Source organism: Ictalurus furcatus, chromosome 11, assembly GCF_023375685.1.
Source record: "Ictalurus furcatus strain D&B chromosome 11, Billie_1.0, whole genome shotgun sequence".
NCBI classification, from domain to species: Eukaryota; Metazoa; Chordata; class Actinopteri; order Siluriformes; family Ictaluridae; genus Ictalurus; species Ictalurus furcatus.
Genome location: NC_071265.1, coordinates 1,477,140 through 1,500,000, shown reverse-complemented (window position 1 = coordinate 1,500,000; position 22,861 = coordinate 1,477,140). Strand labels below are relative to the sequence as shown.

General features: G+C 41.0%; 1 protein-coding gene across 1 annotated transcript in view; it reads left to right on the top strand.

Moving 5' to 3' along the window:
- The window catches only part of gabrb3 (gamma-aminobutyric acid type A receptor subunit beta3), a 53,821-nt gene that overhangs the window by 18,668 nt on the left and 12,292 nt on the right, over positions 1-22,861 (top strand). Inside the window, exons 4-7 of the mRNA XM_053635862.1 lie at positions 9,359-9,579; positions 15,948-16,030; positions 17,250-17,387; positions 21,121-21,273. Of these exons, the coding sequence (XP_053491837.1) occupies positions 9,359-9,579; positions 15,948-16,030; positions 17,250-17,387; positions 21,121-21,273 (595 nt within the window). The remainder of the gene's footprint in view (positions 1-9,358; positions 9,580-15,947; positions 16,031-17,249; positions 17,388-21,120; positions 21,274-22,861) is intronic.

Sequence of the window (22,861 nt, the reverse complement as noted above, 5' to 3'; positions counted from 1 at the left end):
GTTTTGTGTGTTTTTTTTTTTTGCTTCGTATTTTCCACACGTTTCGTTTTTTTTCTCTTTATTTCTTTTCACTTTTTTTTTTCTTGTGTGTGTAAAGACTGAAAAAGAAAAAAAAGAAGCTGTTTTGTATTCAGGGACAGGAGCAGCGGACAGATTGGCTTTTAAATTCCACACGACCATAACGAGGTAAATTACAAAGTTAAATCGTTTACTCGAACGAAATCGTCAGAGCGAGACGAATGAAACTCTCGCTAACATATTTCCCGAGTCTAATCTGAGCTGACATCGGACCGGTTTGGCCAAAGTGCTGATCAAACCGATTTCTCCTGAAGACCTGCAAGAGAACTTTCCGTGTAGAAATCGACACGAAATTAAATAAATAAATAAATAAATAAAACAAACCCTAATCATTTATTCCGTGTTGAAAATAAACGGTCCGATGTGTTCGAGATTCTGTTATTAGTTTTTTCTTTAAACGTTTTCAGATTCTGAAATTTGTTGCCGTGTCACGTGACTCAGATACTGTTCCATCAAAATGCATGGATTAAGAGAAAATCTGATGATTTGCTGGTTCGAGATCAACTATAGAAATGAATATGAGTACGAATGAATTTGTTTATTTATCATTTCGCCGGCTTGATGCAGTCATTCCAAGCGAGGGAAACGTAATTGTCATGTGACGGAGTCAGAGACAACCATGGTAGTCTGTGGCGGCCATGTTTGTAGTCCGTGGTGTGTTCGGGGAAGTGGAGTCCCCGGTGGATTCCGGCGTTGCCGTGACAGCAGACAGACGTTAAGGTGTTATTTCCTCGTATTCACGTTAAAACGATCTGTTCCTATACTTTTGCTCGCCAGAAAGTGTTGTCGTCGGCCACCAAAGGTGCGGTGATCTAAGCTGTTTAACACCTCGAGATGTAGATGTCAGGAAATGAAAGCTGAAATTCTGATCGGTCGTCTCATATTTATCCTTTGATCTTAAACGGCAGGGGTGTTACGCGGACCGTCAGGCGTCCGGGACTGAGTCCAGATTCTTCTCCATCAAAAATGTCTTTAAACCTACTTCTAAATAGACTGTTTCCTTGCATTATTTTTCTGTCTCTTGCACGTGAGGACTAATTACTTAAAAAATTTTGAACAAAAAGTTGGATTTAGCATAAAACTTGCCTTTTCAGGACTACCAGACGGATCAAATATCAAACTTTTTGGCTATCTAACACGAGACTAGGCTAATTTGCTGTCACTAGCCGAGATGAGGCACAACTTGTCAGGGCCCCAGAGGCAGTTCCACCTTTGGCCACTACGGGGCACCCTGACTATCCTTGTAGAACTTCTTCTTCTGTTGTCTCTCTCATTTCCTGTCTAACCATACCCGTGTCTTTATTTCCCCTGCTTGATCAGTGCTCTATTTAATTCCCTGGGTTTCCTCCTCAGTTCCTGGAGCATTGCGTCAACTCAGGTTATGTTTGTTTTCTGCGTTTCTTACATTTGTCATTGTTTGTTTATGTTTAGTGGTCCCCCCCCCCATTTTCTGAGTTTCTGGTTGTCCTGGTTCCCTAGTGTTTCCTGTTCTGTAATAAAGAAGTTCTGCATGTGCATCCGCCTCCCTGGACTCTCCGTCATGACGCAACTACGCTGTCATTGTATGGGTTTAGCTGCTACGGTGCCCTGCAGAGTCCATTATCTGCCCTTCTGCTCGGCTCATATCATGTCCGTGTAACTTGGACCTCATATAGACGTTCACACGCCTTGCTTTCCTGCTCAGAGTGAGAGGATGTCAGTGTTTCACTTTCAACGCCGTTGCTGGTCAAATAAAAATCGGCATATATCCATTTTCCCCTCAGGCTAACTGACTGTGAGCTAGTGTCTGGCAGAATCGAGACACTGTCAGCCAATAAGACACGAGTATTTCCACGTATCTTCCTGTAAACCCTGTCTGATTGGTCTCACCTCCGCTTACTGAAGATACAAAGCCGTCTTCTTCTGGACGAACCGCTCCAAGTGGAGGGCTAAAGAGAAAACCTTCCAGGCTACATCCCCGAATGCCCAGGCCTGGTTACGCCCCTGCCTTAAACCCAAATGTCTTCAGTGTATAGCGAAAAGAATAGATTTGACTTTGCTGTTCCAGTACTTTTGGAGGATTCTGTCATTAAACAGACCTATTAGTAGGGCATTTTGCTTCACTGTTCTTTAGTACGGTGCCATTTTAGTGAGAAGACTGATCTTTAGTGCTGATCAGTGACCTGTTAATACCCTGAATAATGATTATTTCCGTTCTTTTACATAACCGTAACATTTATATTAAAGGATTTTTATCGCACGTACAGCGATCCAGAAGGTTCTTGAAATGGTTCTTCAAAAGGAAGCCACAAAATAGTTCTCTTACTGCTTGACACACTTACGAAGAACGGAAATAATGTGATATTTGATTTCCGATAGGGTTTTAAATGATCAAATAATGATGTAACGATAAAAGTTCTTGCTCTTTTATTTTTTTGACGGTTACGCGACGAGGAGTTTTAAAGTCCGAGCTGCAGGTTAGTTTTATGACTCAAAGATTGTGCTAAAACAGACATATTCATATTCACATGCCTGATATTTGAGTGGTGAGAATGTTTTTTTTTTTTTTTTTTCTTTCCGTCTGTTCAGTAAATCTGCCAAACTCGCCTAGTGGGCGTGCGGATAAGCGGGCGGTCTGGATCTGGTTGTGTAATAGATTTTTTTTTTTTTTCTTGAATCGTAAAGCGCAGAATAAACAACGGAGAAAGAATGAAGGAATATAAAAAGTAAAGGATAACAGTAAAAATAAAAAAAATCCCATCAGTTTTCTCAAGTGTTGATCTTTCTCAAGGATGTCACTTTGTTTGTATTTATTTAAAATGTCCCTTAAGAATGTCAGTAATTTTGGTATGTTTTTGATAGAATGAATTAAATGTCTTTTAATTTAAACTGTTTATACTCTTTTTTTTAATCTTTTTTTTTTCATTTACTCTTTTTTTTTTGGAGGGCACTGTGTATACAAACTCGCATTTTCTATTTAATCTAAATCTAAAACCTCATAATTTTAGCAATTGTACCAATCAAAAATGGTTTTAAAAAAATGAAAATCATTGAGTAAATTATTAACTAAAAAACGATGAATAAAATATAACACCTACAGCGGTTCGGGCAGCGGCGTAGATGTGTTTAGATTTAATAGTCTGTCAAATAAAGGATGAAATGTGGCATGTAAAATGAACAAAATAATATTGTAACTTACATAATACATTATAAAATGTTAATCGTAGTGAAAAAGAGAAGTAAACATTCATTTTTAAAGCTGAAATTCAGTGAAATAAATATTCGGGGAAGGTAATATGACATGATGTTACAAATTGAGTGACGGACACTTTTAATTACCTCTTGACTTTTATTTATTTTTTATTTCTTACATTTGTTTTTTTCCATGATAATGATTTGATAAATAATGTTTTCAGTCTTTATTATAATAATGAATATGCTCACAGAAATGAAACCGAATTGCAGTGTGTTAACCCTAAACCTAACCCTAACACTAACCCTAAACAACTTGTGTGTGTGTGTGTGTGTGTGTGTGTGTGTGTGTTTATGACAAAAGCCAGTGGGGAATTTCAACATAAAGTGCTTTCCTTTATTCAAATGAGGCCTTTCTTACAGCTGTTCAGCTGCGCTGAAGAGCAGCTCTGCATCCGGTAAAAGGTCACAGAGTTCAGGCTCGGCGTGAGCTGTGTGAGGGAATAACGTGTGTTTACAGAATGACCTCGTTAATGTGAGTGTGTGAGGATTTCGTGCATCGGTATTCAGATAGCACTGCAGACTGTAGCGTGAGAGTTACGCACACGGGGGCGGAGTTCGTCTAAAGTAGGGGCGTGTCTCAGCTGCGCCTGATTCTGACCCCGCACATTCTTCTTGTTTGAGGAGCAGTGTTAAGTCCAGTGCCACGGTCTGACAGTTTCCTAAAAACTATGGAACGCCATCCAAGGTTGAAATTGATTAAATCCATAACTATGACACTATTCATTAATGAGTAATATCCTTCCTTTAAAGGGAAGGTGGAGGAGACGCAGCTTAAAATGCTATTTCCTGCTTCGGTCCACATTTTCTATCCCTGTCTGTTGGGTATAAAGGTGGCGATTCAGAACGTATAGAGAAACCACGGGTCTGACGCTCATACTCAAGAAAAATCTGGCAACCTCAGGGGTGTGAACTACACGCAGGTGATTTTAATAATCTCAGAAAATGCACTCAAGCAGCTGCGTAACCCGATTCTGAATACCAGGAGCTTAATTACTGAGCTCACTTTTGGACTGAATTGCTGACTCTGAGTAGGATCCATACTGTACAGCTTATAACATGTGAGAAGGATTATATTTATGCACTCGTTCTAATATGTTATTGTTTCTATAGCGACAGCTCATTCACAGCGACTCGTACGGCAAGAAAGAAAGATGCCTTCTATGACAAGGGTTTTATCCTACGGTCCTCGCTCAAGGGCCCAGCAGTGGCAGCTTGGTAGTGGTGAGACTTGAACCCCTGACCACCATAGGGGGTGTAAACTTTTGCCTTCACCTGTAGACTCTCTTCACTTTTCTCTGTTCTCTATCCCAGTGAGATAGATAGTGTTTGACTGCTGACTCTAAACGTTCGGGAAATCCAATCAGCCCACGCCTCGGTCGGAATGGCCGTATTGGAATTGTGTCTGTGTGAATTTTGTGAGAGAATTGAGATCACGCTGTTCAGTATGCAGCATGGAGCACCGTACACGCTACAGCTAATGTAGAGGAATGTGTGGGGGTATAGGTGTGTGTGTGTGTGTGTGTGCTACACTGCTCTACACTTTCACTCAAGGGTGTAATGAAGGCCTGACATGCTGTCTGTTCGCTTAATAAGGCAGAGTAAGACGTCATGGAGGAACACGTGTGTGAGCAGAGTCGGGTCGCCTCGACTGGTTTACGGCTCACTTCATCACCTCACTGCAGACAGCAAACAGGAAAGCAGCGGTGTGGAGTAACTAATTCATTTTCTACGTACGTACTGTCCGCTACACAGAGCCGTGATTTCAGCGACCAGTTCAATTTAATTCAATTTCAATTCAATTGTATTCGTATAGCGCTTTTAACGACAGACATTGTCTCAGAGCAGCTTTACAGAAACATATAAACACAGGATGGAGATTTTAACTGTGTGGATTTATCCCTATTGAGCGAGCCGGTGGTGACGGTGGTGAGGGAAAACTCCCTGAGATGATATGAGGAAGAAACCTTGAGAGGAACCGGACTCAGAAGGAAACCCGTCCTCATCTGGGTAACGACGGATAGTGTGAGAGTAAAGGAACGTTCATTATGGTTTAATATGAAGTCTGTTTGTTGAACTAGTCCACTGTTCACTAAAGGAGACCTGAGTGTAAAACTGCATGAGGTAATTGCAGGCCCAAGGCCATCGCAGCAACCGTAGTCCCAGCAACCACAGCCAGAACGTCCATGTGGAATTGAGGTCCAAAACCATTTCATGGTACTTCAAGCGGTACCGTCCTCAGCAATCTCCAGACTGCACTGCTTGGGGTCGTCCTCAGTGGCAGAATGTAGCCTCCAGTTGATGAGATCTCCATCCAGATGTAGGGCACCAGGATGGATCAGACAGGTCCGGACAGCAGAAAGGGTCAGGATCACCGGCATCTCCATAATATCATGTGTAGCTCGACAGAAGGACAGAAAATACTACTGTGTCAAAAAGGGGGTCCAGGTCCCACGGGTTGCCACGCAAGTTTCCTGAGGCCCCAAGGCTGGCATTTCCCAAAAGGATTGACGTCTTCAGTGGAGCAAGGGGGTGGAGGATCATCCTCTGCAGAGCGGGGAGGCGGAGCAACCCGCTTTGCAAAATTGGGAAGCAGACACAGGACAGCCAGTCAGAATGGCTCTGGCAACCAGCCCATCGGCTGGTCAGGACTGGAGTCGGGGTGCTTGAGGAAACAGAATGCCAACTGATCACTAGCAGAGTCAGGCGTCAGAACAACAACGTCTTCTGGCAGAACATCACCGTCAATGTCCTCAAGTCATTAGGCGGCAGGACAATGAAGTCTGCAGGTAGCGAAGCGATGACATCATCTGTGAAGTCAGAAAGTAGAGCGGTGACATCCGCAGCAGAGTAGACACAGAACAGGATGTGTCAGCGATGATGGCATCTGTGATGTTAGGAGGTGAAGCAGTGACATTCTCACCAGAGTCAGGAGGCAAAGCAACAATGTCATGTACAAAGTCGGGAGGTAGAGCAACGATGTCATCCACAAGGTCAGGAAATGGATCGACCTTTTCGTCATCGGCCTCGAGCTTTGGCATGGTCACCTTGTTGGCCTCGTGTTTGGGTGTGGTTTAAAAGGGCCACCTTGGTGGCATTGGGTTTGGGTGTGGCTTGAGTCTTCAGCAGGAACATCCTTCTCAGGAGGCTGTAAACTCTGCCATGTTGTCCAGTTGTGGGTGTCCGTGGCTAACCGGGTTTTCAGCCCATTGACGTGCTCTGCCGGAAGGCCGTGAAACATGAACCTCACTCTTTCTCTTCGGGCTTCAGGGTCCTCCAGATCGCACTGAAAGATTAATCTGTCTGGTGGAAACCCGATGCCATCTTTGCTCGGTGCAACCCAGGAAACTGAGAGCAGGAAATGCACGAGCACTGAAAGCTGATTCGCTACCTCCTTCCTGAGAGAAGTCTGCTGTAACGGTTGACGCGCAGAAGCAGTAAGACACACGTGTGTAAGATGAGCATGTAGTTTATTTGGCCAAATCCAGAAATCAACATGAAAGTCTATAGCGTGGGTCATCATACCATCCGACTACACTGTACAAAGATAATCCAAACCAGGAAGTCTAGACATCAGCATGACCTACAGACAAGAAAGGTCATGAACCGAGGCTTAGAACCACACATAAACGTGGAGGAAACTTCACGCGGAAACTCTGAATCATACGGGTTCAATTAGAGAAACCAATCAAGAACAAATACAAAACAGGCGAGACGCAGCCTTAACGTGCTCGGAGAAATCACTACATTTTCTTCCTTTCTTTCTTTCTGTCTTTCTTTTCTGCCACCCATTCCTTCCTTTCTACTTCTTTCTTTCTTTCTTTCCTGACACCACCTCCAATTTCTGTCTTTCTTTCTTTCTTTCTGTCTTTCCTTCTTTCTTCCTTTATTTCTTTCTGTCTTTCTTTTCTGCCACCCATTCCTTCCTTTCTACTTCTTTCTTTCTTTCTTTCCTGACACCACCTCCAATTTCTGTCTTTCTTTCTTTCTGTCTTTCTTTCTTTCTTCCTTTCTTTCTTTCTGTCTTTCTTTTCTGCCACCCATTCCTTCCTTTCTACTTCTTTCTTTCTTTCTTTCCTGACACCACCTCCAATTTCTGTCTTTCTTTCTTTCTTTCTGTCTTTCTTTCTTTCTTCCTTTATTTCTTTCTGTCTTTCTTTCTTTCTTCCTTTCTTTCTTTCTGTCTTTCTTTTCTGCCACCCATTCCTTCCTTTCTACTTCTTTCTTTCTTTCTTTCCTGACACCACCTCCAATTTCTGTCTTTCTTTCTTTCTTTCTGTCTTTCTTTCTTTCTTCCTTTATTTCTTTCTGTCTTTCTTTTCTGCCACCCATTCCTTCCTTTCTACTTCTTTCTTTCTTTCTTTCTTTCTTTCCTGCCACCACCTCCAATTTCTGTCTTTCTTTCTTTCTTTCCTTCTTTCCTGCCACCACCTCTGATTTCTTTCTTTCTTTCTTTCTCTCTTTCTCTCTTTCTTTCTTTCCTGCCACCACCTCTGATTTCTTTTTCTTTCTTTCTTTCTTTCTTTCTTTCTCTCTTTCTCTCTTTCTTTCTTTCCTGCCACCACCTCCAATTTCTGTCTTTCTTTCTTTCTTTCTTTCTTTCAGAGACTCCCCATTCCTTTCTTTCATTCTTTCTTTTTTTGCTTCTTTCCTGCCACACCCTCCCATTTCTCTCCATCTTTCACCCCCCCCCCCCCCTTTAAATGGGACAATGGGAAAATCTATTTCTAGAAACCATGGCTTGCAGATTTTCAGGTCTGACCCTGCAACTCTCCATCCTCCAGGGAGAAGACAGAGAGAAAAACAATTGTGTGTGTGTGTGTGTGTGTGTGTGTGTGTGTGTGTGTGTGTTAGGGAAATCCATAGGGCTTCACAATCATTTCAGTCCAGTGGTTTTCAGAACCTTCCAGCCTGCGTTTCCTCTCTGACGTCGGACTTCATGCACAACTTCTATTTTTAGACATGAGGGTGTATTAGGAAGTGCATTAGTGTTTATAAAGTGTTTATAAAGGCTTATTCCAATAAAATCCCATCAGTTTGTCTTAAAGACTATTTATGTCTAATTAAAAAAAGATTTCAAGTTGACAACACCTGAATCAAGTTATATATTTTGTTGACATAAGCTTAGGTGTTATGACTCTTCTGTTAAAACGTCATAAAGTGACATAACATTCCATGTGAGCTCACTTAGTAAATGATGGCAGCATCTCCTGAACACACCACTGGGTGTTTATAACGCTGTTATGAAAGCACTGTGACATCGTGAAGGTTATGGCTCCCATTACACTGCATTCTTATAAAGTAGTAAAAAATGTATTATGTATGTTATAGAACTAATACTTGAAGGTCATGTACATTGTGCTACTTGACACATACATAAGCTGACATAAACCTACATTATCATTTATAAAGGCTCATTCCAGTATTTGTCAGCTGTCTAAAAGACTGTTTATGTTTATTTTATAGATTATTTTAAAGTTGACAAAACACAGATAAACATATATCAGATGATATATTTGTTTGTTGACATAAGGTGTTATGATGCTTCTGTTAAAATGTTATGAAGCGACATAGCATTCCATGTGAGGTTAATTAGAAAAAGCATCTCCCAAACTCGGCACATTGCCATGGCAACTCTGTAAACGTTTTAAGAGTCATTACATTGTAATGACAGGTTTATGTATGGCGGGTGAGCATGCTTATAAGATGGTTATGAACACTTATTACATCATTAGGACACCATAATGCTTTACGTCTTTGTTCTCTGACCTTACATTAGAGTCGGATTGGTTCTGATATCTCATGTTACGTCGTTATCATAATATAACTACAAAGTCAGTTGTCATGACATTGTAACAAAAGCGTTATAACTGTTTTATGTCACTAAATCTTGGCGTAAAGCACCAGACTTCATTCCATATCTATATCGACGAAGGTAGCTGCTGTGAGAGTTGATGCCTGTTGGATGTTGTAAATGTTTATTAGTTATTATGAATGGCCTATGAAGGTGTTATGTAGCCCTATGAACACGTGGTATCTGTTTTCCCAGGACTTCACGTTGACGATGTATTTCCAGCAGTACTGGAGGGATAAGCGTTTAGCGTACACGGGGATTCCTCTGAACCTGACCCTGGATAACAGAGTGGCTGATCAGCTGTGGGTTCCTGACACCTACTTCCTGAACGATAAGAAGTCCTTCGTCCACGGCGTGACGGTGAAGAACCGCATGATCCGCCTTCACCCGGACGGAACCGTCCTCTACGGGCTGAGGTCAGCGCTCCCGTCTCTCTGTTACGATTTATCACTTTCACTTTTAGCTTAAAACATGAACACGTATTTTATTACTGCTACTTATTATCATTATTATCATTATTATTATCATTATTATTATTATTATTATTATTATTACTGAAGTGTACATTTAGAAATGTACCAATTGAATTTCTTACTTTCCTTATTCTTTTCTTTTTTCTTTCTTTAATTCTCTTTATTCCTAATTTTAAAAAAATTACTTCTGTTTTTATCTTTTTTTTCTTTCTTTTTCTTTCTTTCTTGTTCTACTTTCTTTTTTATTTGATTTTGTTTTGTTGTTTTGGTTCTTTGTTTTTTCTTTTTTTAATTCTGTTTATTCGTAAATATTTTTTTTAAATGATTGTCTTCATCTTTTCTTTTTTTCTTTCTTTCTTTCTTTGCATTTGTTTTGATTTTTGTTTGTTTTGGTTTTTTCTTTCTTTAATTCTCTTTATTCTGAAATATTGTTTTTTCCTTTTTCTTCCTTTTTTTCTTTGTTTTTGTTTTCTGTTTGTTTCTTTCTTTTTCATCTTCTTTTAATTCTCTATATTCTTAAATATTTTTCATCTTTTTTATTTCTGTTTTCATCTTTCTCTCTTACGTTGTTATTTCTACTTTCTTTACATTCATTACATTCTTTCTTTCTTTCTTTCTTTGATTTTATTTTATATGTTTCTTTCTTAGTTTTTTCTTTTTTTAGTTTTTTTCTTTATTCGATTCTATTTATTCTTAAATATATATATATATATTTTTTTTACTTCTTTCTTTCTTACTTTCCTTCTTCTTAGTCGAAATCTGCAAACCTACTTTGTTAGGATGCGTTGTTTTTTTGTTTTTTTTTCTATTTCCCGTCAGGTAAATAGCTCTAAAATGTCATTTTGGGTTTCTTTTTGGGGATTTTTGCGAATGAAGAGTGTTGAAAGCGCCACAGATTTTTATTTCTCTGTGCCGCTTCACTCGCATCAGTTTATGTGTTTATTTGTGACCCTGAAAATAGCAACTGGAAAAAAAAACATGAACAAAATGAGCTTACTTTAAAAAAATTTTAAAAAAACACCCAGATAAACTGTGCAGGAAGTGGCCTATAGACACATTTCATTATTTAAATCTGTTTCCTGAATGTTCTGGCGGCCGAGTCGTCTTCTTCCCTGCACTAGCTCTACGTGTCCTGTACCGGTCAGTGCACTGCGCTGTTCAATCGCATCAGCGCTAATGTGTGCCCTTATCTCATTACAGCCCTTTAGCGTTATCAGGGTTGGGGAACGTTCCTCCACTCACTCTGAGAGATGTAAGAGCATGGGTGTGTCTGCAGGCTCCATCCAGTATTTCAGGCACGCCTCGCTCCGTTGAGCTTTTTATCTTCTACACCAGCTCTCAGCCTCTTAATGTACATCTCCAGACACATTACTGTATATACAGAAGAATACTGCAGCGGGATTCCCCGTGGTGCTGCGTCACGTTACAGTATCCTGTGCGACACGTGAAAGTGAACTGTCCTGATCAACTTCTTTTGAAATCGTGATAATCACAGCCATTAAAGTTCACGTCCTTACCGGTGTAAAACCTCTAAAATAACGCCGTGAGAGATTCTTCTGCACGTTAAAAACATATTTCTAACTTAACCGTGTGGATGAGTGAAAAAGATTTACCGCACTAGTTATACTAGTTACGTTAAATAAACAAAACAAACAAAAAAAAAGCTTGATCGATCCTAAAATTTATTCCACGAATACATTTCTTAAATAAACCCATGTGACATTTAAGCTAGAGTGGATGTAAAAAAAAAAAAAAGTTTACACACCCCTGTTAAAACTACAGGTAGAAGGAAGCTTTCTCAAAAGTTTAAAAAAAACAAAACAAGCCCAGCTCAATCGTCTAAACCATGTGTCAAAATGTGTTCTGGTCTTACAAGACCAAGGTAGAACATTTTGGCCATAAATCTGAAAGATATGTTTGGTGCAAACACAGTACAGCTTATCTCCCAGAGAACAGCGTACCCACAGCGAAGCATGGTGGTGGCAGCATCGCGCTACGGTGCTGCTTCTCTTCAGCTGGGACTGGGGCTCTCGGATGTGGAAATGGGGTTGCTGTTATTATTTGCGTGTAAGAGCACAGTCTGGGGTGTGTGTTATTCCACTTCGCAGTTCACCAACAATTACAATATAAAGAGTAAAATTAGCAGCTTTGCAACAAACGGTGGTCGAACACTTTAATAACTCATAAAACAAAACTACCGAGGAGCGGATGTACGGCCAAAACTCCACTGCATACAGTTCACACATTGCGTTTGATATTAACATTCACACTGGACCTCGTGGTGATACAGGAGCTAGCTTGTTTTGCAGACTAAATGAAATGTAATTATAAACGGATAAAAAAAGTCATTGGTTAATCAATAAAAAACGTTAATCGTGAGGGAATTGCTGTGGGGACGTGCTGTTGTAGGAAAATCATCAGCTTCTGGGTGGTAACAGTGACCCAGCTTCAGTTACGCCGCTCCCAGAGTGTTTATTAAATCCTTGCAAATTGAATGTAATAATCAACATAAAGTCTAATAGCAACACAAAATTGCTCGTGTGTGTAAGAATTAATAATCAGCTGAAACGTGATGAGCACGATCGAGTACTGATTAAAAAAAAGTTAAATGTATCAGTTCACTATCCGAATCCCGGCCCTTTCGCTCTCACCACTGCCACTCTCAAAGCTCAGAGCTCATAGCAAGAGCACGAGACGCCCGAGCTCTCGTTCGGTGGGAGATGAGGTGATAGATCGGACAGGTTCCATGTGACCGCAGAGGTCGTGAAATAAGACGCACTTAATTTCCCTCGAGTTGACCGTCGACAACTCTCTCTCTCTCTCACTCTCTCTCGCTCACTCACTCACTCTCTCTCTCTCTCTCTCACTCACTCACTCACTCTCTCTCTCTCTCTCACTCACTCTTTCTCTCTCTCTCTCTCTCTCTCGCTCACTCTCTCTCTCTCTCTCTCGCTCACTCTTTCTCTCTCTCTCACTCACTCTCTCTCTCTCTCTCTCGCTCACTCTCTCTCTCTCTCTCTCGCTCACTCTTTCTCTCTCTCTCACTCTCTCTCTCTCTCTCTCTCACTCACTCTCTCTCTCTCTCTCTCACTCACTCTTTCTCTCTCTCTCTCTCTCTCTCGCTCACTCTCTCTCTCTCTCCCTCTCTCTTAAACAAATAAAAACACCAGACAGGAGAAATGCTGTGATGAATAACTGTACAGAACTGAAAAAAAGAAGATAAAACAACATTTTCTTAAATTAAAATCCTTTCTGTTCATATTCATATTCAGCATGAATACACAGCGCCCTCCACTAATATTGGCGCCCTTGGTAAATATGAGCAAAGAAGGCTGTGAAAAATTGTCTTTATTGTTCAACCTTTTGATCAAAACTACTCTGCTCTCATGGATATCAAACAGTTTCATATAGGTATGCAATAATTATTGGCACCCTTTTAGTCAATATTTTGTGCTAGCTCCCTTTGCAAAGATAACAGCTCTGAGTCTTCTCCTATAACGCCTGATGAGGTTGGAGAATACATGGCGAGGGATCTGAGAGCGTTCCTCCATACAGAATCTCTCCAGATCCTTCACATTTGGAGGTCCACGCTGGTGGACTCTCCTCTTCAGTTCACCCCACAGGTTTTCTATGGGGTTCAGGTCAGGGGACTGGGATGGTCATGGCAGGACCTTGATTGTGTGGTCAGTAAACCATTTCTGTGTTGATTTTGATGATGTTTTGGATCATTGTCCTGCTGGAAGATCCAACCACGGCCCATTTGAAGCTTTCTGGCAGAGGCAGTCAGGTTTTCATTTAATATCTGTTGATATTTGATGGAGTCCATGATGCCATGTGTCCTAACAAAATGTCCAGGTCCTCTGGCAGAAAAACAGCCCCAAAACATTAAAGATCCACCTCCATATTTAACCGTGGGCATGAGGTACTTTTCCATATGGCTACCTCTCTGTGTTCTCCAAAACCACCTCTGTGTTTATTACCAAAAAGCTCTATTCTGGTTTCATCTGACCGTAGAACCCGATCCCATTTGAAGTTCCAGTAGTGTCGGCACACTGAAGACGCTCGAGTTTGTTTTTGGATGAGAGTAGAGGCTTTTTTCTTGAACCCCTTCCAAACAGCTTGTGGTGATGGAGGTGACTTCAGATTGTAGTTTTGGAGACTTTCTGACCCCAAGACACAACTAACTTCTGCAGTTCTCCAGCTGTGATCCTTGGAGATTTTTATCCACTCGAACCGTCCTCTTCACAGTGCGTTGAGACGATATAGACACACGTCCAATTCCAGGTGGATTCATAACATTTCCAGTCGACTGGAACTTCTTAATTATTGCCCTGATGGTGGAAATGGGCATTTTCAATGCTTGTGCTATTTTCTTATAGACACGCCCCATTGTGTGAAGCTCAACAACCTTTTGCCGCACATCACAGCTATATTCCTCGCTCTTACCCGTTGTTATGAATGACTAAGGGAATTTGGCCTGTGTGTTACCTCATATTTATACCCCTGTGAAACAGGAATTCATGCTTGAACAATTTCCTGTTCCTAGTCACCGAGGTGTACTAAAAAAAAATATACTTAAAATATATTTTTCTCATATGAATTCATAGGGGTGTCAATAATTGTTGCACATCTATATTTAACAAAGTTGTTTTTTGTTTTTTTTTATAAACCTGTGTTGTGTTTGTAATTGTTTGATATCCATGAGAGCAGATTTTTGTGAATTTTTTTTAACAAAAGTTCAAAAGGTTCAACAAATAAAGACAATTTTTCACAGAATTCTTTGCCCATATTTACCAAGGGTGCCAATATTAGGGGAGGGCACTGTATACTTAATGAGGATGAAGTAGTAAGGATGTTCCTCAGCCAGTTTAGCCTTTATCCTCATTACTAAAACTGAGCAAATCTAATTCTGTATTTAACTGGAGGAATCTTGGACTTCCACAAATTTAATACCTGCCCTTCAGTTGTATTCATTTACATTATATTAAATCTCTGTTCCTGAAATGACCTTCAGGCTGCAGGTGATAAATTTATGTTTTTGTATTGATTCCACCCATTATGGTATACTTTTACATAGAAATGCCCCAAATTACATATTCATTAACATAACTGAGCAAAATATATTATATAAGATATTTTATTTTTTGCCTGGAAAAGTTTGCTGTTCAGCATTCCGTCATCTTCACTCATGGATATGGTAAAATTCCAGAATATGCTGGTAATTTGGTAAATATATATCAAGACATCAATAATCATAAATGCTTCTGGCATCCACGTTAGATTATGTGATGTTAATAAACATCTTAAAAAGGACTGTTTTGGTTTTTTGGGGGACCGAGAGCAAGAGTCTCGTAATAAAAACACAGGGAATGGTTATGGAGAAGCGGAGGCTGGGGCTGATTTCTTTCAAGCCCTGACTGTAGCTTCAACAAGCCTGTCAGTGACAGTCGTGTCAGTCACGCCCCCTAGATTTAATCTCCACCTGGCCTTCTTTTTAAGTAGACACACTGAGTACACTATCCACTCAGAGTTTAAAGGACTGATGACAGAACTGTAACTGTTGTGGTTTGTTGGTTGGAAGGAAAGTGTTCCAACTATTCTGGCAGTAGAGCATTTCAGATTTGAATCCAGGGATTAGAAATGTCACAGGTAACAAAAAACCAAAACAAAAAAAAACAAAAACAAAATCCCTCTACATTGTTTCAGAATGAAAACCTTATTTCAGTTAATAACACTATTCTTCCCTTCCATATTAATGAATATAATGTCTGTCACTGGGACAGAATGCTTCGGGACAGAAACGAGAACATCAACAGACACATTAATCAAATGGTTAACACAGAACAGGTGAACACATTAGGCTAATCAACCAGTGACGGGACAGGGTCGACATGATTCGATATAAGAACCTCGCACGTGAAAACAAAAAACACGTGATGTAAGTTATCACAGCATCACACCTTAACCACACATATTATAGACGTATCCAGTCTAGCCCCGCCCCTTTTTTCTTCTTACAATTGCACGACTGAACACCAATTATCACAAAAATATGTATGCTTTATTTTTACGCTTGTGTTATGATCACAGAAGCAGCTCTGTGTGTGTGTGTGTGTGTGTGTGTGTGTGTGTGCGTGGGTAGCAGTGTGTGTTTACAGCAAAGCTCTTGAGTGTAAAGTGCGATGAAAGAAGTGTAGGGACAAATAATGGCTCTTGTGTTCTCACACACACACACACACACACACACACCTCCTGGTTTCTGATGTGTGTGTGTGTGTGTGTGTGTGTGTGTGTGTGCGTGTTCAATGCAGAATCACCACGACTGCTGCTTGCATGATGGACCTGAGGAGATACCCGCTGGATGAGCAGAACTGCACGCTGGAGATAGAGAGCTGTGAGTGTCCAAACACACACACACACACACACACACACACACACACACACACACACACACATGCACACAGGTGTACCCAAAGATCCCAAATAAACAACTAACTTGTGAGTGCAGTTAGTAGAGTCAGTGGACGTGTTGAGAGAACGATTCATTGACTCACGACTGACTCTGAACAATTGACGGATGTTCTGAAAACAGATAAACATGTATAGTAAGTGAATGTATGAAAAAATCACCTATGGATATGAAAATGTAGGGTTTTGCGTTTGAGTTTGAGTTTGCAGTTGCGAAACTCATCCGGAGCAACTGAACAATAGAAATGACTCTGAAACGATGCTGATGTGTTCACTTTAGTGACTCATTCAAACAGAATGAATCGTTTCCGAATGAATCACATCTACGTCTAAATGAAGACCTTTTTGAAGACAGAATCTTAACGCTGTCGGTATTGGAGGGTGAAACATGACACTAATGTATAAAATCTTGACTGTAGTAATAATAAGTCATATTAAAAAAAAAAATAAAAATTTAAGACATACTGTAAGTAAATGCATGAGTAAATTCTGTAACTCTGTCTTGACTTGGAGGAAACAAGCTTCCACAAATTTAATACCTGCCCTTCAGTTGTATTTACACAATTTACTCAAAATCTCTGCTCCTTGAAGCGGCTTTCATAAAAGATAACTAATGTGTTTGCATTGACTCCGCCCACTATTATACACTACTATGCACCAAAATTGTATATTCATTAAAACAAATAAGCAAAACGAAACTATTTTCTTTTGTCATGTGAAATACGCAAATCTTATGTTCTCGCTTAGTAAAAAAAAAAAATCTTTCAACATTCATTCATTCATATTTTCAGTAAGTGCTTTGATGGATCTCAAGCTGATCCCAGAAAAGCTGAGCAAGAGTTACAGCCTGGATGTGAATACAACCTGGATGTGATTCCAGTCAATCATTCACACACTCATTCACACATAGAAGTGAATTAGCATGTTCTGGGAATGTGGGAGGAAACCAGGGAACCCTGAGGAACCCCTCACGGACTAAGGAAGAACAGTAAGCCGAGCTCGGGATAGAACCGGCAGCCCTGGAGCTGTGATGCAGTAACACTGCCCAACGCATCACCGCCCACTTTTCAACATATTTAGCTCACTGGAATGCTTTTACACTCAGTGATGTATACGTGACTCATCTATATGTGTGATTTGTACAGATGGCTACACGACCGACGATATCCAGTTCTACTGGAATGGAGGAGACAACGCCGTATCCGGGGTGTCCCAAATCGAGCTTCCTCAGTTCTCCATCGTGGACTACAGACTGGTGTCCCGGAACGTCGTCTTCTCCACAGGTGAAGCTTTACGCACACCTACAGTATGAACAGCACGAGAAAACGTGAAGTAGTTCTGGTTACTCAACACTTTCTGGAGGGTTTTATCATATCCATACCCCATTAGAGTCTTTAAACATTGATCTGAAGCCAGATTTCTTAACGTTTAAGTAAAACAGGTTACATGTATCATCCTAAAGGGCTCTTTGGTTCTGTGTACAGCTCTGCAATAGTGATTCACCTGTCAGAAAATAGCTACCGAACTAGTCAATTCCAGGTACCATTACTTATACAGTCAACAAGAACCCTGAAGGATTTCAAAGAACTAGAACCATCTGGAATCGTTATACCGTTATATCTTCCGCGGGGTAGAAATGCTCCTAGATTTCATTTTTAACCATTCGAAAACTTGCTAAGAGATTTTGAAATTAGACCCTGAAAGGTTCCTCAGGTTCTCCCTCTGGAGAACCTCCCTCTGGAGAACCCATAAAGTTTCTGTGTATATCCCTGTGAGAAAGGGGCTCTGATAGAAATAGAAATTTTGGAATCCAGAACATTTAATTATCCAAAGAACCCTTGAGGAACCTTTCTCGTCTGGTCCCGTCAGTTTCATTTAAGAACGGATCTGCTGCATTGATGGGACGGTGTTATGAAGCGGAGTTGCTGTTACCACTCCAAAGCTGATTCTTTTCCTGTAACAGCATGTTCCTGAGTGTTTCACTTTTGGATTAAAGAACAACGCAATGTTGTGGAACATCTGCGAATCATGTTACTTCCTGTTACGTTAACGCAGCTATAAACAGTCGTTCCCTCACCAGCTGCAGCTTGTCATATTACCTAGAAACCACAAGGATGTCGGAAAACTTAACGTTACAGCTTTACCTCTGATTGTTACAAAGCGCTGACACTGGAGACTCCTTCCATAGACGTCCATGAACGTCTCCTTACAGGAAACTTCTCCATTTTAATTTGACTACAAAGTAAGAGTCCCTGTAAATGGGCTGTTACTATAGAAACAATCACACATTAATATAAACCTGCGCTGCTGTCAGAGCTGCTGTTATAGAGAATTAATCAACACCTTCTGACCAATCAGGATCCAGAACTCAGCAGCGCTGTGGGATAAGTCCTGGAGTGAACTGTGGAACTGCATTTCTTTTTCAAGAATCAGTGACAGAATTAATTTGCTTTCAAAAAAGAGACACTAAACATTTATCTTCTTTTTTTTTTTAATAAAGACGTCTGTGGGACTGTTTTTTAATCCCACTCATACTATTATTATTTTTTTCTTCATACCTGCCCATGGTATTTTCTAACGAATTTAGTTGGGTCTGTTTCCCAAAATATCTGACCACTTGCCCACATGAAAGGAAATTAAAAAGTATGAATAAGAAAAGAAGAAAAAAACGACAGTGCAAATGCTATCTGTGTTTGTATTTGTCTGTACATTATGTACATAATAGACACTCTCGCTTACTGAGTTGTATACGGGGTTTTTTTTATGTCTGAACAAACAAATAAACAAATAACTCCTCTGGTTTTGATGTGACAATGAGAGGGTGTTATATTTTCGAGCTTGGTTGAGCTCAGGGATGGCTACATTCCGAGGCGAGGTTAATTACTGGCTTTGCGTCAAGCGTCTCACCCCCCAGTCGTAGAAACACCAGCTTAGACCAGCGATGATGGAGGGATGATTACTTCCCCATTTCTTCACACTATTAAAAAGAGAGTGAGAGAGACAAGAGAAGCACTCCATCCACTGTGTCATACATTCAGGAAGCAGAAGCACCACTGCATAAATTATTCCCCTGTAGAGCTAGAGAACTGGCACACTAATAATTATTCCCACTTCGGAATTACCGGAATGTTGAACATCATCTCTATGTGGGAATCGAGGGTATGGTGGGATGTTATAGAAATCAGACCTTGCTGAGGGAGTGGGGAAAGAGGCCGTTATAGAGATCAGACATCACTGAGGGAGCAGGGAAAGAGGCTGTTATAGAGATCAGACATCATTGAGGGAGCAGGGAAAGAGGACGTTATAGAGATCAGACATCATTGAGGGAGCAGGGAAAGAGGACGTTATAGAGATCAGAACTCACTGAGGGAGCAGGGAAAGAGGATGTTATCGAGATCAGACCTCACTGAGGGAGCAGGGAAAGAGGACGTTATAGAGATCAGAACTCACTGAGGGAGCAGGGAAAGAGGATGTTATCGAGATCAGACCTCACTGAGGGAGCAGGGAAAGAGGACGTTATAGAGATCAGAACTCACTGAGGGAGCAGGGAAAGAGGATGTTATCGAGATCAGACCTCACTGAGGGAGCAGGGAAAGAGGACGTTATAGAGGTCAGACCTCACTGAGGGAGCAGGGAAAGAGGACGTTATAGAGGTCAGACCTCACTGAGGGAGCAGGGAAAGAGGACGTTATAGAGGTCAGACCTCACTGAGGGAGCAGGGAAAGAGGATGTTATCGAGATCAGACCTCACTGAGGGAGCAGGGAAAGAGGACGTTATAGAGGTCAGACCTCACTGAGGGAGCAAGGCAAGAGCACGTTGTAGACATCAGACCTCACTGGGGGAGCAGGGAAAGAGGCCATTATAGAGATCAGACCTCACTGAGGGAGCAGGACACGAGGATGTTATAGAGATTAGACCTCACTGAGGGAGCAGGGAAAGAGGACGTTATCAAGATCAGACCTCACTGAGGGAGCAGGGCAAGAGGATGTTATAGAGATCAGACCTCACTGAGGGAGCAGGGCAAGAGGACGTTATAGAGATCAGACCTCACTGAGGGAGCAGGGAAAGATGACGTTGTAGAGATCAGATCTCAATAAGGGAGCAGGGCCAGGGGACGTTATAGTGATCAGACCTCACAGAGGAGAGGAAAGATGATATCACAGAGATCAGAACTTGCTGAGGAGGAGGGGAAAGACAATGTTATAGAAATCAAACCTCTCTGAGGGGGCAGGGAAAGAGGACGTTATAGAGATCAGACTTCATGAAGGAGGAGGGGAAAGACAATGGTTGCAGAGTTCAAACCTTGGTAAGGGGACATGGAAAGATTATGTTATAGAGATCAGACCTCGTCAAGGGGCAGAGGAACGACAAGTACAGAGATCAGACCTTGCCGAGGAGGCGAGGAAAGACTATGTTATAGAGATCAGACCTCACTGAGTGTACAGGGAAAGATGACATTGTAGGGATCAGACCTTGCAGAGGGGGCGAGGAAAGACGACGTTATAGAGATCAGATCCTTCCTTCCGTCCATTTTTCATTTGGACGGTGTGTGCTGTGTGTGCATGAGCTGTTTCATGTGAGAATATTATGTATGTTGTGTGTGGGTGTGTTTTTGTTTTCTCAATGTTCCATGTTTAACTCGACTCAGTTCGGGTGTTAACATCTTATTTTCAGTCTCGAATCAGCCTCAGCACCATTTGTTGCAGTCAGTATTGTCATTATTAAAGTCCTTTAACAAGAAGTTGACTTTTTTTACCTCTCTTTCATCTCATTGTGGTGGTGAAAGCGCTCAAGGCTGAGCTACTACAACCAATCACGAGGGAAAAAAAACTATTTATTCCACCACACCATGGCTGCCTGTTGCCATAGCGACGGAGGCAAAACTGCACCACCATTTCCATAGAAACTGAAACAAAACATAAAGTATGGCTCCACAGCCTGTCGAAATAAATAACCTGTCTGTCTATATCCCATCTCTCTCTCTCTCTCTCTCTCTCTCTCTCTCTCTCTCTCAGGAGCTTATCCACGCCTGTCACTCAGCTTCAAGCTGAAGAGGAACATCGGATATTTCATCCTGCAGACCTACATGCCTTCCATCCTGATCACCATCCTGTCCTGGGTCTCCTTCTGGATTAACTACGATGCTTCAGCAGCGAGAGTAGCTTTAGGTAGACACACTAAACACACCATAAGGGTTACTGTTAACACAGTTGTGTTGATTATTTTCCTATAACAGCATGTCCCCAAGTGGTTTATTCTTCTAGTGCCACAGCAATTTACCAAAAATTACTATATTTGTTGCTAAAGAACATTTATCCATTTATTGTTACATTCAATGCTGTGGAACGTCCATAAAACAAGTTATTTTCTGTTTTTCACTGGGACTGCTCTAGCCAATCAGAGCCAGTCAAATAAGACAGCTTTTCACTAATGCCCACGTTACTCCAACCAATCACAGCAGATATCTCCTCAATCAATCTCCTAATCTATATCTACCTGCATCTTAATCTGCATCTACCTGCATCCTAATCTACATCTACCTGCATCCTAATCTATATCTACCTGCATCCTAATCTATATTTCCCTGCATCCTGATCTATATCTACCTGCATCCTAATCTATATTTCCCTGCATCCTGATCTATATCTACCTGCATCCTAATCTATATTTCCCTGCATCCTGATCTATATTTACCTGCATCTTAATCTATATCTACCTGCTAAAGATTGATATAATTAAAATGACACTCCCACTGCAGCAAGAAAAGTGTGCAAAATGGAACTGAAATCTGAGGACCTGGCAACCCTACATAAACACACGGTAGTCAAACACAATACATACTATGTGTGCATACATTTATTTAATTACTTTCATACTTGCACTTGCTGTAGTGACCTTATTCACACAAAGCGTTCATTTTAGAAAATGTACGTGTAGAATTACAAACTAGCACAAAATATTGGCACCCTTCTATACCATCCATCAAAAGAAAGGCCGCACCATAGAATAGCTGTTGGATTGCTTATGGAATGTTTCTCAATCCAGAGGTGTTTAAAACCCCAACAACAACAACAATAAGAACAACAATAACAACAACAGCAACACTGATGTACCTTCACCACAAATAATAACACATAACCATGCTAATGATCCAATACCCAAGTCATATGTGCTCATCCCATTCATCCCAGTGTGGATGATGTACTAGGGTGCCAATACATTCAAACCAGATGACTATTATCAGTAATTTTACACCTAAACCTAAATGACTTATATGGTGTAGCTGATAAAATGGCAACTCATTTTCCCTCCCACATCACACACTGACACACGGAGGTGGGAGTGTGAGGCGATTTTTAGATCATAAGATCGTGTGTGTGTGTGTGTGTGTGTGTGTTTCATGATGAAGTGTGACGAGTGTGTGTTTGTGACGAAGAGAGACAGAGAGAGAAGTGAGGGAGGGTTAAAAATGGTATGCAGGATGATGGTCTACTTTTTTGCAAGACTATCCTCATTAACGACATTAAGCAGTGAAATGAGAGCACTTTGAATTGGGATGGAAAAGTCTCTATGGCCCCACACACACACACACACACACACACACACACACACACACACACATGCACATCTCACTTCACCTGCTATTATCATTACGAGTTCCCAGCTCTCTCGGTCTCTTTCACTCTCTCTCCTGCCAGGTAACCCAGTAAAAACACAAAGATCGATGCAGCTGGAAAACAATTACATTTAACCTCC